This window comes from Ipomoea nil, unplaced genomic scaffold (assembly GCF_001879475.1).
Source record: "Ipomoea nil cultivar Tokyo-kokei standard unplaced genomic scaffold, Asagao_1.1 scaffold2036, whole genome shotgun sequence".
Lineage (NCBI taxonomy): Eukaryota > Viridiplantae > Streptophyta > Magnoliopsida > Solanales > Convolvulaceae > Ipomoea > Ipomoea nil.
In genome coordinates this window covers 5,109,193-5,124,672 of record NW_017618464.1, presented here as the reverse complement: position 1 = coordinate 5,124,672, position 15,480 = coordinate 5,109,193, and the positions used below count along the sequence as shown (strand labels likewise).

The 15,480-nt window shown below is 35.5% G+C and overlaps 3 protein-coding genes across 4 annotated transcripts; 1 reads left to right on the top strand and 2 right to left on the bottom strand.

Moving 5' to 3' along the window:
• Positions 1 to 952: 952 nt before the first annotated feature.
• LOC109147839 (zinc finger BED domain-containing protein RICESLEEPER 2-like) lies at positions 953 to 7,611 on the bottom strand. Its single transcript, XM_019295496.1, has 7 exons — positions 7,528 to 7,611; positions 3,226 to 3,843; positions 2,978 to 3,146; positions 2,443 to 2,888; positions 1,658 to 2,336; positions 1,518 to 1,570; positions 953 to 964 (listed from the first exon to the last, which is right to left on the bottom strand). Exons 1-7 carry the CDS (start codon positions 7,609 to 7,611, stop codon positions 953 to 955), a joined length of 2,061 nt encoding a protein of 686 aa, XP_019151041.1.
• Positions 7,612 to 7,728: 117 nt separating this feature from the next.
• Positions 7,729 to 8,565, top strand: LOC109147838. Its single transcript, XM_019295495.1, has one exon. It carries the CDS (start codon positions 7,729 to 7,731, stop codon positions 8,563 to 8,565), a length of 837 nt encoding a protein of 278 aa, XP_019151040.1.
• A 980-nt stretch (positions 8,566 to 9,545) lies between these two features.
• On the bottom strand, positions 9,546 to 12,934 carry LOC109148227 (geranylgeranyl transferase type-1 subunit beta). Of its 2 annotated transcripts, XM_019296099.1 has the most exons (11): positions 12,600 to 12,934; positions 12,391 to 12,466; positions 12,223 to 12,281; positions 11,987 to 12,126; positions 11,818 to 11,873; positions 11,666 to 11,742; positions 11,490 to 11,535; positions 10,493 to 10,617; positions 10,163 to 10,230; positions 9,840 to 10,082; positions 9,546 to 9,808 (listed from the first exon to the last, which is right to left on the bottom strand). In XM_019296099.1, the coding sequence occupies exons 1-10, from the start codon at positions 12,813 to 12,815 to the stop codon at positions 9,845 to 9,847; spliced, it is 1,101 nt and encodes a 366-aa protein (XP_019151644.1). In that variant the 5' UTR covers positions 12,816 to 12,934; the 3' UTR covers positions 9,546 to 9,808; positions 9,840 to 9,844. The 2 variants fall into 2 exon arrangements, with proteins under 2 accessions (XP_019151644.1, XP_019151643.1); XM_019296098.1 differs by having other exon boundaries at positions 9,546 to 10,082.
• Positions 12,935 to 15,480: the final 2,546 nt, after the last annotated feature.

Sequence of the window (15,480 nt, the reverse complement as noted above, 5' to 3'; positions counted from 1 at the left end):
TTAATTAAGGTTCTTTAATTGATGTGGAAAAAAGGGATATACTCCGTATTTGTGTAGAGTTTGACAGTGATTCTAGCTTCTAAAGGTATGGCTCTGATACCAAATTGAAGCATGTGCTCCATCTCAACTAAAAGCCTAAGCTGATAGTTTGATTACACATTAATGATTATATGCTCAACAGTTACAAGTAATTTATCCAAGGGACTAATGATGAACTTACTAGAGATATGTAGAAAAATGGCGCAACTATATATAAGAGACAAAACTTATCTAAATTGTTGTTAATTGTGAGCAAAATAGAGTCGTTGATAAGCTAGTCAAATTATCAATTATATGTTATCGGGGTTTTTGGGTGTTTGCACACACCCTAGTTCACTTGTGCAAATACTTTTTTGATGATACATACACTTGGTGTCATGAGAGTAGCCCTGTGCAACGGACGGATCGGATCGGATCGGATGGTTTTTCCGTTCATCCGATCGGATTGCGGATTGAAATTTTGAAGTCCTATCCGACTTTTTTGAAACTAAAACCCTATCGGATATGCTATGTCGGATTTCGGATTATTCGGATCGGATGTCGGACCACATTCGGATTTGGAAAAGTTCATTGATAATTGAAAATTAAAAACTGAAAAAACATAATATGATTAATTTAATATGATAATATCTAATTACCAAGTTTCTATTAACAAAATAAGTAATTACTAATAAGTTAACAAACTAAAACATGCAACAACTTTTTAATGGACAGTTTGCAGAGCTAAATAATTTAAGTTTACAAACAAAATTGCAAAAAGTAAACCAATACAAAATGAATATAAGTTTAAGTGTTTAACTTCCAAAACATCAAAAATTTGAAGTTAATCACTTAAACAGTTAAACTTCAGCAAGACAGCAATCATTCCAGTAATTCAGTCTAGGCCTTTTCATCAAATCATCAATCACCATTTTTACACTTCTTCCTGTTAATATGAAAACTTAACACAATATTAGATTATTAGACAACCTATGTACTAAACAGCTAACTAAGTAACAATATTATGCTGTAGGGGCATTAGGCTAATAGCCTTATAGGCTCAGATTGCAATTTTCCATTTCAAGCAAGGATAGTGGCAAATTGCTCAAATGTGTTATTATAGCACATGAGCAACATAGCAACACTATACCATTTGTTTAGACAGTGGTGGAAGCATCATCATTGCCAAAAAAAGAAGTAAGAATAAATAATAATGCATTAAAACTGAACAGAGATCAATTAAGAGGATGAGAGTAATACCAGAGATCCAGAATGGATGTAATGGGAGTATGGGACATCAGTACTGAATAGTGAATACTGTTCAACTCTAAGTGGGGCAACATTTCTATAATATAATTATAGAAAGTTGCCAAACCACTTAGACTGTTAAGACTCTTAGAGTTTCATCTTGTGAAGGCCATCAGCAAACAACAGTACAACACCATAACATATAAAGATAAATAATTAGTTAAACAAATAATAATTACTGAAAACATTACAGGAATGGATGGCAGCATTGATGGTAGAGTAGTTCCAGCTCCAGTGGGTAACTCTGCAAAACAGTTAAGTATAAGTAGTTAGTTCTAGACTTACAAGTTACAAAAGTAAAAAAGAAATGATTTAAGAATTATATATTTACCTTTCTCCAATCTTTCAACCTCATCTAAATTTTCCTCAAGTGTGATTGGCTGATTATGTAACCTCAACCAATCTTGGGTACACAGTAAAGCTTCCACAATTTTAGGAGTCAAGGAACTCCTAAATGCATCAAGCACCCTCCCACTTGTACTAAATGCACTCTCAGATGCAACTGTGGAAATAGGAACTGCAAGTACATCCCTAGCCATTTTGGAGAGAATTGGAAATCTCTCACTATGATTCTTCCACCACTTTAGAACATCAAAACTCACAGATTCATCATCCTCAACCAGATTTTCACTCAAGTATATTTGTAGCTCTGTCTGCTTACTGCTTCCACCACCACTCTCCAATCTCTTTTTTTTTTTAAGTTCACTATTCATCCTTGAGACAGGCCTACCAACTGTACAAGTAGTAAGCTGAGACTGGACATGTTGGTTAGAGGATGAACTGTCAGAGTATGTAGCTGCATAGTCATTGTACAATGCAACCATTGAATTTTGGACCTTGGCAAAACATTCTTTGTCTTTGGCCTCTCCATACAACTGGATAAACTGGTGAGGCATGTACTCCTCTTTATCTCTAGGGTCCAGAATATTGGCAAAGAAAATGATATGGTTCATTTTTTCTGGATCTCCCCAGTACTTATCAAACTTCTCTTTCATTTTTGTCCCCATTGCCTAATAAATGCAGAAACTCAGAAAGCATAAGCATTTAAAAACACAAACAAGTAAACAACTTACAAGATATACATAATTACACAAATAAATTGCACAAGTTTTTTACCTTTTCAGTTCTCTCAGCTTTAGTCATCTCTTCCAGCATGCAACTGAGATCAGAGATCTCAGAGAAGAATGTGTTAGAAGTGACATAAAGAGAACCAGATATTCTCACAGTCATTTCATAAAAAGTTTTCAAAAGCTTCATTAAGCTTTCAACAGTCCCCCAATCAAGGAAAGAAGGTGTAGAACCCAAGTCAACAGAAAAAGAAGGATCATTTTGATGATATGAGTCAAAGACACTTTGATATTGAATTGCAGTGTTGAGCATAAGGTAGGTGCTGTTCCACCTTGTAGGGACATCAAGCTGCAAAGCTGATTTGGCTTCCTCCCCAATGAGTTCAGCAAGTTCTCTGAACTTATTCAACCTAGCAGGTGAGTTCCTAACCCATCTCACTGCATCCCTCACCCTTTTAACTGACTCATCTGCAAACCTCAAGCCATCTTGAACAACTAAGTTTAAAATATGGGCTATAAACCTCATGTGCATATACTGCACCCTAACAGAAGAACCCCCCCCCCCCCCCAAGACAACAACTTGCTTTTAAAAAATTCCATAGATGTATCATTAGAAGAAGCATTGTCCACTGTCACAGTGAACACATTTTTAATCCCCCACTCCAACAGACAACTCTCTAAGGCTTTGGCAATATACTCCCCCCTAGGAGAAGAAACAGGGACAAAGGAAATGATTTTTTTCTGAAGCCTCCACTGGTCATCAATAAAATGTGCAGTAATGCACATATAATATCCTTTGGACAGAAGTCCAAGTATCAGTGGTTAAACTGACCCTTTGGGTGCCCACCCTAAACAACTTCTTAAGACTCAACCTCTCATCTAGGAAGATTTGGTAGATATCCCTAGAAATAGTCCACCTAGAAGGAATCTGAAACCTAGGACAAGCTACAAGAATAAACTTCTTGAACCCCTGACCCTCAACAAACCTAAAAGGGAGTTCATCTATTATGATCATCTCACATAATGCCCTTCTAATGGCTTCTTGATTAAAGACCCAAGTCCCCAAAACCCCCACAGGAGCCTCTGTTGCAGAAGTTGAAACAGTATTGAATGTGAGAAGGGACTGCCTCATATCCTTTGAGACAGGATTTTTAAGGCATGCCATCATATGATTTTTCAAAGATGATGTGCCATGTTTCTTAGACTCACAGAAAAACACTTTCAGGCAGTAAATGCACTTTCCTTGAACCACTATATTTTCAGAGTTTTTGATCTTTTCAAAGTGATGCCAGACTAGAGATCTAGACTCAACCACCATCCTCTTTTTTGCAGGAACAGCAGAAGCAACCTGAGGCTGCTGAGCAGGATTCTCAGTGCCTTGGGCTTGTCCTCCATGTCCCTCTTGAGTTGAGGGTTGAGGTCCAGAGTCAGGAACATTGATGCTTTCCATCTAAAATGATGGGCATCAATTACTCAGCAAAGGCAACAAGCCAACAATCACATATTCACATTCACATAAACATACAAATAAATCTGGATTCAGACACTTTTTGTGTCATCATGTATCAAGATTTCACATTTTCATATTTACATATTTACATATTTACATTCAAATATTCAATTAAGGGTAATACATCCATAAACATACTCAAATAATGAAAGAAATCCAGATTCAGGAATTGTATCCAATTCATCATTATCTGGATTTCAGTTAATGGCTTCCACCAATAAATGGAAATTTCAAGTTTGAAACTTGATAATTTCACATTCAAGCCTTTAACTTTTATTTTAACATTTAATGGCTTCCACCAATAAATGCAATCTGTAACTTCTCAAGTATCAACAGATTACAATATCACAGTCCACACAAATCACAAGTACAAAATTAGAAACAAGTGAGATGCAATCTGGAACTTCTCAACAGATTACAATATCACAGTCCACACAAATCACAAGTACAAAATTAGAGACAAGTGAGATGCAATCTGGAACTTCTCAACAGATTATAATATCACAGTCCACACAAATCACAAGTACAAAATTAGAGACAAGTGAGATGCAATCTGGAACTTCTCAACAGATTACAATATCACAGTCCACACAAATCACAGGTACAAAACTAGGGTTTCTGCTTCCACCTTTATAGATCAGAGAATACAACACAACATAGCATAATCTAACAATAATATACGAGCATATGAACATACAGAGAGAAACGAATCAACAGATCACATTATCACAAAAACAAAAACTAGGGTTTCTGCTTCCACCATAATAGATCAGAGAATAGAACACAACATAGCATAATCTAACAATAATATACGAGCATATATGAACATACAGAGAGAAAAGAATCAACATATCACAAAAACAAAAACTAGGGTTTCTGCTTCCACCATAATAGATAAGAGAATAGAACACAACATAGCATAATATAACACAAATATACGAGCATATGAACATACAGTGAGGAAAGAATCAATAGATCACAAAAACAAAAACTAGGGTTTCTGATTTACTTGGTTTCCCCTTAATATTCCCCGGAGAACAAGGGCCTCTAATCACCAGTCCACGTTCCACCACCAACTCGAGAAGGGCTTCTACCAGTCGACCACCGCCCACCGGACAATCGGACAATCGGACAATCGGACAGTCGAAGACTCCACAGTCCACAGAGACTCAGAGTCTCATACAGTCACACTCTTAGTCTCAGAGAGTACAGACTAGAGAGAGGTGAGACTGTGAGAGACTCAAAGGAATGAGAGGGTGAGATTGAGAGGAGTAGAGAGCAGAGAACGAGAGAAGAGATCTGAGAGTGAGAGAGTCTCAGAGAAGAATCAGAAGAGTAGGGCTGCGCATCTGGCTTCACAAGGGCTTCAACATGCATATATACTCACCTCATACGACGTCGTTTAGCATACACATAAAACCTAACCCTAGGTTAGATCGGATTGTCGGACGGGTCGGATGGGAAAAAACCAAACCCTATCCGACCTCCTTTATCCGACGTCGTTTATGCCTTCGGTTCGGATATGGCTAGTCGGACCACAGGCAGGTCGGATGAGGTGGTTTCGGATTCGGATCGGACGGGTTGGTCGGGTTGGATCGGGTTTGCACAGCCCTACATGAGAGCCACCAGAACTATTGCTACTTAGTTTGCTTTGTTAGGTTCCCCTCCTACTCATAAAAATTTTTTATTAAAAATTTATAATAAAACATTAAAAATAAGTAAATTAAAGAAGAGAACGTTGGTTTAACTAATTAATAAGAAATAGGACAAGTAAAATAGAATAAAAATCAATAAAAAAAATTATCAAATAATGCCTAAGTAAATTTTTTTTGGGCAACGTGGGAAACCTACTATTATTATTTAAGACTATTACTAAATAAATCTCACACTTCTGTGTAATGGGCGGCCCATAAGAGAAAATGTTGTAGCATATATTACTCAATAATCAATAATAAAGTACTATGTATTTCTTTCACCATTTTCCACTTTCTCTCTCTCTCTCTCTCTGTCTTTCTCTCACAATCAGTTGGAATTTTTTGACAATTTTTTAGATGCCAATTAATGCAACCAGAATAGAGGTGATGGGAAAAAGGAGGGGGAAAATGCAAAAAAAAAAAAAAAAAAAAAAAAAAAAAAACAAAGAAAATAATAAAAGTAAAAAATAATAATAATAAGGTTCAAATTGGTCACTAACCTGAAAATACAATTAGGCCATTAAACGAAAAGAAAGTGCAATTAGGTCACTAAAAACTCCAAAAACGTGCAATTAGGTCACTGAACACTCCAAATGTATGCAATTTCACCGGATAGCAGGTGCATTGGCATTTTTAATAATTTTTAATATATTTTAATAAAGAACCAAAAAATCAAACAATAAAATTATTCAAAACACACCTTCTCGAGTCGAGTTCGTTGCACAATATTTTTGTAATGCTATTTATCTATTTATGAGTTATTACACATAAGTAATATTTACTTCAAACACATCATCTAGTAACAATTACATGTGGTTTTCTTTGTTATTTAAAAAAAAAAAAAAAAAAAAAGTTCTTCCTAGGGAGTAGGGAGTGAACCAAAGATTTTCAATGATATAGACATCTCATAACATACATCGCATTCATCCAACTCAAGAATGCTGTGATTCCCTGTGAACTACAGAGAAGGATTTTTATTTTTATTTTTATTTTTATTTTTTCACACAGAATTTCTTCATCGCTGCCATCCAATTAACTGCCAATAGAAGGAAGCAAAGAAAAACAACGTAGAAGACATAAAAAAGAAAAACCCTAAAAATGGATGAGATTGACGATGAATGACAAGTACTTTTGTAAGTGATCCCATGTGAATGTAAGCATCTCGATCTCGGGAGATGCAACCTTCCAACAATAAACCAGACATGTATTTATCATTTACCCACTTTTTGCCACGCCTTCCACTACTGCCTTCCCAGACCTTCGTGTTTAGTGCATTCTAACAATGACATCAATCTCCTCTCATCTCTCATCTCTCATCTTCACATCAACCCTAATTTTAACTTTAATAATTACCCACCAGAGAATCAGAGATAACTACACGTGCTTCTTTAATTTTAATTTGATCACCTCTAATTACTCTTTTTTAATTAGGCACAAAATATCCAAAACATGTTAAAACTAAACACTAATCAATTATTTTTGTATCTAGTTTTGAACGTGTTAACAGATCATGTACATAATTATCAAGTCTAGATCAGATAAATCCAACCTTAACCCTAGTTGTCAAAAGATGAATGAAGTAATTAATTAACTCAGGATATTTATAGACAATTGATTCAAATCAAGAAAGTCAATAAACTTCAACTAAGAGTTAAATTTAAAATTTTGTGATCAGATCACCAAATCAAGTATAGTTAGTTGTCCCTAATTATCTTTTTCTGGGCATTTAGATTCCTTGGTTTCTTGAAATAATGCTGATCTGATATTCTTTTTGTCTCGTATATAATCAGTGAAGACTAATAAGGGGGTGATTAACAGATTATCCTCAGAAAAGAGACAAAACAAAAGATAATCTTGATTTTCAAACGTTGGGCACTTTTCTAGGTTGTTGGTTTTGGTGGTCACTTTTGCTGTATACTCACGAACTTACCAACAGCCTTTGATAAAGAAAAGCTCGGGTCTTCTGGGTCGTCGTCTTCTGTTCATTTTCTGCCAAAATTTTCAGCTCAGCCATTCTTCTGGGGCGAATATGTGGGTTGAATCGCCAGTAAAAGTTCGTTAAGAGCTGACGTTGTGACTGGGCTTTCAAATGGCGTAATTTGACAGGATTTTTCTGCAGATTTAAGGAAAAATGAAATCTTTGAGCGGTGTTGGATTGGCTATGAGTGTGGTTTTTGGGTTCCTTTTAATGGCGCTTCTCGCAGAGCTTTACTATCTGCTATGGTGGAAGAGGAGGATCGCAAACGCCAGAATTGAAGACGGCGCCGCCAAAGAATTCTTCTTCATGTTCTGCGGGAAAAACCCGCCGCCGCCGCCGCCGTCTTCTTTAACCATGAAGCCGCCGCCGCTAGAAGTTTCCAGACCACCAGACAACCTAGTACGCCACGAACCGCAACCTCGTACCGACGACACCGAAGAAGAAGAAGAAGAAGAAGAAGAAAGGAGCATGGAGGCCGAGCTTATGATGCTTTCCGGCCCGGCCCGGTTTCTCTGCACAATCAAGGAAGAAACAATGGAGGATTTGGAATCAGACGACGGCAAGGGGAGAATAATGGAGACTCCGTTCTTAACCCCCATTGCTTCGCCGCCGTACTTCACGCCGCCATTAACGCCGGTCAACCATTTCTTGCCCGCAAAAGAAGAAATCTCTGTCCCTGTGGACCCTCACACTCCGGCCCGACAAGAAGAAGGGGATTCCCCGCGGCCATCTTTTAAGTTCTTGAGAGATGCAGAAGAGAAAGCGCAGAATCATCAGAGCAGAAAGGAGAACGAAGAAGCTTCTTCTTGTTGTTCGGAAGAGGAGCTTCCTTATAAAGATGATTCGTTTATTACGCTGGTGTTTCCGAGGAGCCGAGAAGGGGAATTTGTTTCGGAGTTTTCTTCTTCTTCTTCTTCAGTCTCAAGCTCTTCTCAGGTACTTCCACTTTCTTCTTCCCCTTCAAGCTTCGTATCACCGCCCACCAAATAGAAATGGCGGCGCTGCTCCGACGACTAATCCACTGTTCATGCTACATTAATATTCTTCAACATATGATGAACTAATTAATATATATGTTATATATGTAATGTAGTGCTTTCATTTATTATTTTATTCCTTTCTAGATGTGTTAAAACTGAATTAACTATTCAACTACCTTTTGCCCATAAGTCTTCTTTAGTATAATTTGATTCTTCTTCAAAATTATTGAGCTAAGTCTATGCTGATCATTCTTCCACCCAAAAGTATGCACACATTTCAATAATAATGGACAGATCATATAAAAAAGGTAAAAAAGAATATTTCAATTTGTGCCTATGATTACTTTTTTGAGACCTATTGTTTATATATTGTGGAGAGCCGGAGAGATAAAAATTGAACTCATGCCCATGATCATTCCTTCCGGGGCCTATTGTTCATATGTTTACATGGGAGCAATATGCCAACACCAGCAAATTATACTTTGGACTATAAATGTTAGTTCATTTTTAATATGCTGAAGATTCATTTTTCATGGTCAATGCTATAATAATTAGGACAACATTCAAATCACATAGTGACAGTGAACTTTGCTCGCACGGGCTTAGTTCACTGGTTCAGGTATTTGGTATTTAGAAGAAAAAAACTTTGCCCACATAGACTTAGCTCACTAGTTTAGCGGCTCAAACCTCGACAGTGACAGTGAGGATATTATTTACATACTCTCAAATGCCATCGGACCGAGATGGGGAGACCATTATGAGTTATAATTGAAAATTCAACATTTTAAGAGAAGCACTTATCATTGTACTTTTATGTTGATCAAAGGCGTATTGTTTATATTTATTAGCTAGGTAACAAGGTACTTTTAAGTCTTTAACATAAACTATTTAATTGGCTAGAAAAAACCATTATTTAAATATGCATGTCATTATTTTCTTGACATGCACCAATCTCTAACGAGAGCACCAATTATAGATACTCAAGGAAAGAATAAGATTAGCCCAATAAATGGGAGAATAACCCAAGTTTAAATAACGTTTCACAATCTCTTACAGAACTAACATGAAATCGTATAAATAATGAGACAAATAAAAAAGAATCATGAAGTGTTTAGTCTACTATAATTCCACCAGTATAATACTAGATAGCATTGGTAAAATCTTGAAAAATGTTGAAATACATTTCCTGATAGAAACTATATGTTGAAAACCTGATGAATTCTCTGAAAACCCATTCTGATCATGACATGAATGATACAGAGGAGACATAATGAGACCGTTACGTTAGATCAAAATCCACAAACCGCGCTATCAGTTATTCCCAGTTCAATGCAGATTGAAGCGAGGCCGGGCTCCTCTAGCAGACTAAAGGCGCAGAATCCATAGTAGGAATGATACAGATCCGGTAGCGCTCCCGGGACTTTACCAAAACCACCATACTGAGATTGACAGGTATAAAGGAAGTCACGTAAACCTTTCTTATCAATTAGCTTATTGGCTCCTAAGATCTTTAGGACTCCTCCGACCCTATCAAAGACGATCAATCTTGTCAGGCCATAAAGAAATACAAAGACGGTTCATTAAAGATAAGCCGAACGTTAACTAACCAGAACGCATAACAGGTGTCACTGGGTTTGTTCAGTCTTCCTTGGAATCCACCGTCCGCTCCCTGTCTCTGCAACCAAACCGGGATTTGGTGTCAAACCAAATCGAGGAAAGTTGAAATAAAACCGAGATATTTCCATTAAAGGATCGGAAAATAGCATTTTGCACTTTTTTGAGTACTACTGACTCTGTTACAATGTAGTAAACTACTTAAAACTCAATTTGCGGACAAAATACCAAACAGGCATCGTTTGTTATGAATACGGCCATCGGGATAGCCCCATTAGCAAGGAAAGGATAGTCACTCTCTAAAATTCGATACGGGAGTGTACCTGCAAGGTCCAGTCGAGAAGCAAGGGAACATTAATACAGCAAGATGTTCCAGTCTTTGAGAACAAATCATCTTCAATTAATCCCATAAGCCGGAGAGATGCAATAGCACAATAAGTGGCACCACCTGTGATACTAAATAATTACCATCCATGAGTACCTTAAATAATCGGACGCAAAAGAGACATGTTTCTCAAATAATAAACAGACATGTTGAGATTAACGAGAACAATGACAGAAAGTAGGGAAGATTTATATGGGTCCACGGGAGTGAAGCTATTCTTTTATTAATTATGATGGTGATGATCAAACATCCAGGGTTACAAGCATTATATAAATGCAACCCTAAACATATACATGTACAAAAATACCCTTGTACTATACCACGGGGACCCGACCCACTCCGTACATATGAGACATACACGACAAGACACATAGATTCTTAATGTATATAAACCATAGCAAACGAGCACATTGCGGACTCAAGTTCAAATTAGATCAGCAACCGCACTTGTTAATTTGACACTTGGAGAAGAGTAAATTTTTGCGGGTGACCTATACTTCACCACTCTTAATACCTAACCACTTAGATTTTGATTATTAACAAAAAGAGCAACCCGCACTTACTTTAGTAGAAATGTATAACAAATGCTATACTTGTTTTCTTGCAAAGAGATCGGTCAACTTCACCAAAACAAAAATGTGGCCCACTCCACTTCACTATACTTTTTTTCTTTATTCACTTTTCCTTTAATTAAAGAAAGAAGTCTTGGAGATAACATAAATTCAAAAGAGGCAAATGGTTCTAGAGACACCCGAAAAAAAAAAAGCATCTTGTTTGGCTTCAGTTAGATAAAACTACGCGAAGAAATCAAATGTACATACAAAACATATATCGAAGATTAGTGATTGCAAATGCAATAAAAAATCGGTCTAATCTACATTAAATAATAAATGGCACGGGGGCACAATTCAGACAATACGGGAAGCATCACTCACCATGAGATTCGGAACCAGGAGTTAAACCAAAGCCACCATCATACGACTACAAGAAAAGTAAAAGGAACGCGATGTGAGAGCATACTAAGAAAAATATGAAACTCACTCCATAAGAAATGAAAGCCGAAGGTATAACACACAACACAAAAATATAAATATGCTTACGCATTACATACATGGCAATTCAATATGTATTCCTTGGCTTTCTCCCGGTCCATTCCATTCCAATTCTCCAACATGGAACAAATTGCCGCTGGTAGAATAATCATCGACAATTATTTTTGCATTTAAATAAGTTCATTAAGCTAAATTAAGAGCATCGCTTTACCAGCACAATATACAAATCTGAGATCCGTCTCTGCCCCAATATGGATAGGCATAAAACTGAAACATAGTATAAACAATTTTTGATAAGCTTAATGAAAAATTAACGGAAATACAAATTTCTATAAGACGGAGTAATATCACAAATATAAACAATACAATTAGCGTAATACCTCCCGTCAGGCTGCTGAAGTGATCTCATAGATTGCAAGATCGACGTGGAATCAACGAATGATAAGTCATAGCCAACTGTCTTCAATATAGCAAGTGCACAATATGTGCTCGCCAAATGACTGCCGTTAGGTATCGGACCCTGCATACAACAATGGCGTATCCCTTAACCCTCAATCATTCAAATCATCCTAACCATACACACAAATCAACATAACCTGTTTTAAATTTTTAATACCTCATTATCACTGGATTCAAACTGGGAACTTCTAGAACCATGAAATCCATAAAACTGTCCTGCAATAAATTGAAAATTTTCATAAAAATTTCACCTTTTCAATCAAATTCCAGCATTCAATGAGTAAAGATTGCATTTTTTTTTTTTTTCTCATAAAAAGCATAGTACCATTTTCCAGTTCAGCCTCATTCTTCGGATGAGCTTGTAATGATAAAACCCAATTAATCACCCCAGCTTTGTCAACCTAATTTCGAAAAGAAAAATTAATAATAAATTTTAACAATTTTCAAGAATGCAAAAACTTTATGCTGCTGCATTAATTATAAATCACTGAGAATAACTTGAAATTAAAATTGAATGGACAAAATTGGGAGTACACGATCGAGACCGCCGAGGATATCGAGGCCGGAGACGGCGAAGTAGGCGAGAGTTAAGCGGTTGATCTCTTGCCCCTGGTACGCCGACGGCAATAGCTCCAGCATCATCTGTAAGTAGCAGAGGTGGCGATCTCTGTCGAAGAAGTCCAGAGCAGATGTCGGATCCGGATCCGGGTCGGCAGGATCCCAGTAGGCGGCGTCGTCGTCCTCCGCCATGGGGTTTCTTAGGAATCGTGGAGATGGAGCAAAGTGAAGAGTCTGAGACGGAGGTCGTTGGTTGACTTTTTAGTCAGATAGTCATTTAATTGGTCCAATGAAAAACAAAACAGCGTATCTTATAAAATCGACCGTATAAAAATGTGTGTTTGTTTGTTAACCACATCTAAACCTAAAGAGTTAATTTCAATACTGCTACATTACTTTTGTGACAATTCTAAATTTAATTATATATTATTATTTTTATTATTTAACATTTTAGACTATTAAATTTTGGATAATTTTTATTCTTTTGATGCAATTCTATTTTAAACAATGGCATTTCATCTCATCATTTTTTTTTCAAATTTTTGCAATGATTTGCTTATATTTTTCACCTTATCGTTCGAGCGGTGTTTTGTTGGTGAGCTCATTTGACATTTGTTAGAATTGATGAAAAATTAATTTGTCTTTGTCCCCTATTTCTCTTATCATCTAAACCATCTTGATTTTCTCAATATTGTTGCTCATACTAAAGATGATCTCTTTGTATGTGATACAAGAAGACCAATTATTCCTCATGTTAACCGTCGTGTCGAGACCCTCTTGTTTGTTGAAGAAAAGAGTCGATGAGCTCCTTTATCAACTAGACTTGATGGTATTAATACTCCCTTTCTATTCCCTACCCGATCTCAAACGCATCTACATAACTGAAATAAAGAAACGATAATGAAATTGCCTAAAATAGAGTTTTATCAGAAAAAAGTCACCAGAAGGATAAAGTATTATTCAAAATATGATAGTATGTGGTATTAAATGACAAAATTGATAATATGTGATTAAATTTGAAATTGTTACAAAAGACAATATCCGCTGGAACTAAGTTAAGCCTAAATATAAAACTTTATGATTCTCACAACGTTTTTTTATTCCAATTTGTTTCTTTCAAATAATTTATGGACTATTAGATAAAAACATAATTTGCCTAGCTCATGCGGGCATACCATTAAGTAATATATGGACTATTCATAAATATTATGAGTAAAAATAATGTACATTTGTTAGAATAATATAATTTATGTGTTAGAATAATGTACATTATATGTTAAAATAATGAAACTTCTCTGGGTAATATAATGTTCATTATGAGTTATAAAAATGTATGTTGTAGCGAGTCGCGTGAAAAAAGGAAAAAATTAGACAAAATGACGTTATTTTTGGACCAGCTATGTGACCATGGTCCACGCAATAACTATTGCAATTATATGTATAGAATAGTTTTAAAATATAAATTAGGAATAAGGTTCAAATTAGCCACTAAACGAAACCTGAAAATGCAATTAGACCACTGAACGAAAAAAAAAAAAAAAAAAAAAAGATAAGTGCAATTAGGCCACTAAACACACCAAAAACGTGCAATTAGGCCACTGAACACTCCAAATGTATGCAATTTTACCGAATAGCAGTTACCATCAATTTTAGCAGGTTACCTGATTACGTGGTAGCTGAGTTGGCATTTTTAATAATTTTTAATAAATTTTAAAGTAAATTTAATAATAGATTTTAATTTTTTTACTAATAAATTTTAAATTTTACTTACTTACCATCGTTTTTTTTAATTTCTTAAAAAATTTATTATTAAAATTTATTAAAAATTATTTTAAAATGCCAACTCAGCTGCCACGTAAGCAGGTAATCTGCTAAAATTGATGGTAACCTGCTATCAGGTGAAATTGCATACATTTAGAGTATTCAGTGACCTAATTACACTTTTTTTCCGTTCAGTGACCTGATTGCATTTTCAGGTTATGTTCAGTTGTCAATTTGAACCTTATTCCTATAAATTAATTCGTAATTTATTTTGGGCTTTTGAACTAAATGTATTCGGCCCATAAATGTCTCATGTCCAATTCTCTTATATGGTACAAACGCCACAAGTGGGAATTTCTTCCCACTAAAATTCTAAAGCCCACACCATTATGATTTATGAATGTGAAATTAAAGAGACGAATTGTGTTGTGAACCGTTGACAAATATTATTTTTAGTATATTAAAAATTTATTTTAATGTATTGAAGGGTTATTTTTAAAATATTATCTAAAAACGAACTTTTAAAAAAATAAATATTTAGTATATATACTAAAAATGCTTTTTTTTTTTATCAATGGTTCACATTACCATATGAATCATGGTTACGTTCACAGTATAATGAATTAATGATTAAATTAAAGTTGAGAAGATAAGTAACTTTCCATCAATTGATATATATTATAAAGTGAGATAACATTTCTAATTTGAATTTTATACATAAAAAAGTTTAGAATGTAATCTAAAAGTAAATTATTTTTGAATCATAGGGAAGGCTAAGCCTGGTGCCATCTAAAAGTAAACTATATATTTTTTTTTAATGTTACTGGCCTTATTACATTGTAGTATCTGTTCATATACTTTCTCAACCTACTGAAACACAAAGAACCAATAACGCCTCCATTGAGGCTCAAACTCGTAACCTTCCAAATGGAAGTCCAACCCGAGTACCATTAGACCACATAGTCTTGGTACTAAAAGTAAACTATATAGTTAAAGAGTTTTATATTAAAATTTTCTCTGAGTAAGAGACTGGCGTTGCGGTCATGACTCATATTAAACCTTGTTTAGTTTCACATTGGCATATGCAAAAAGTTAT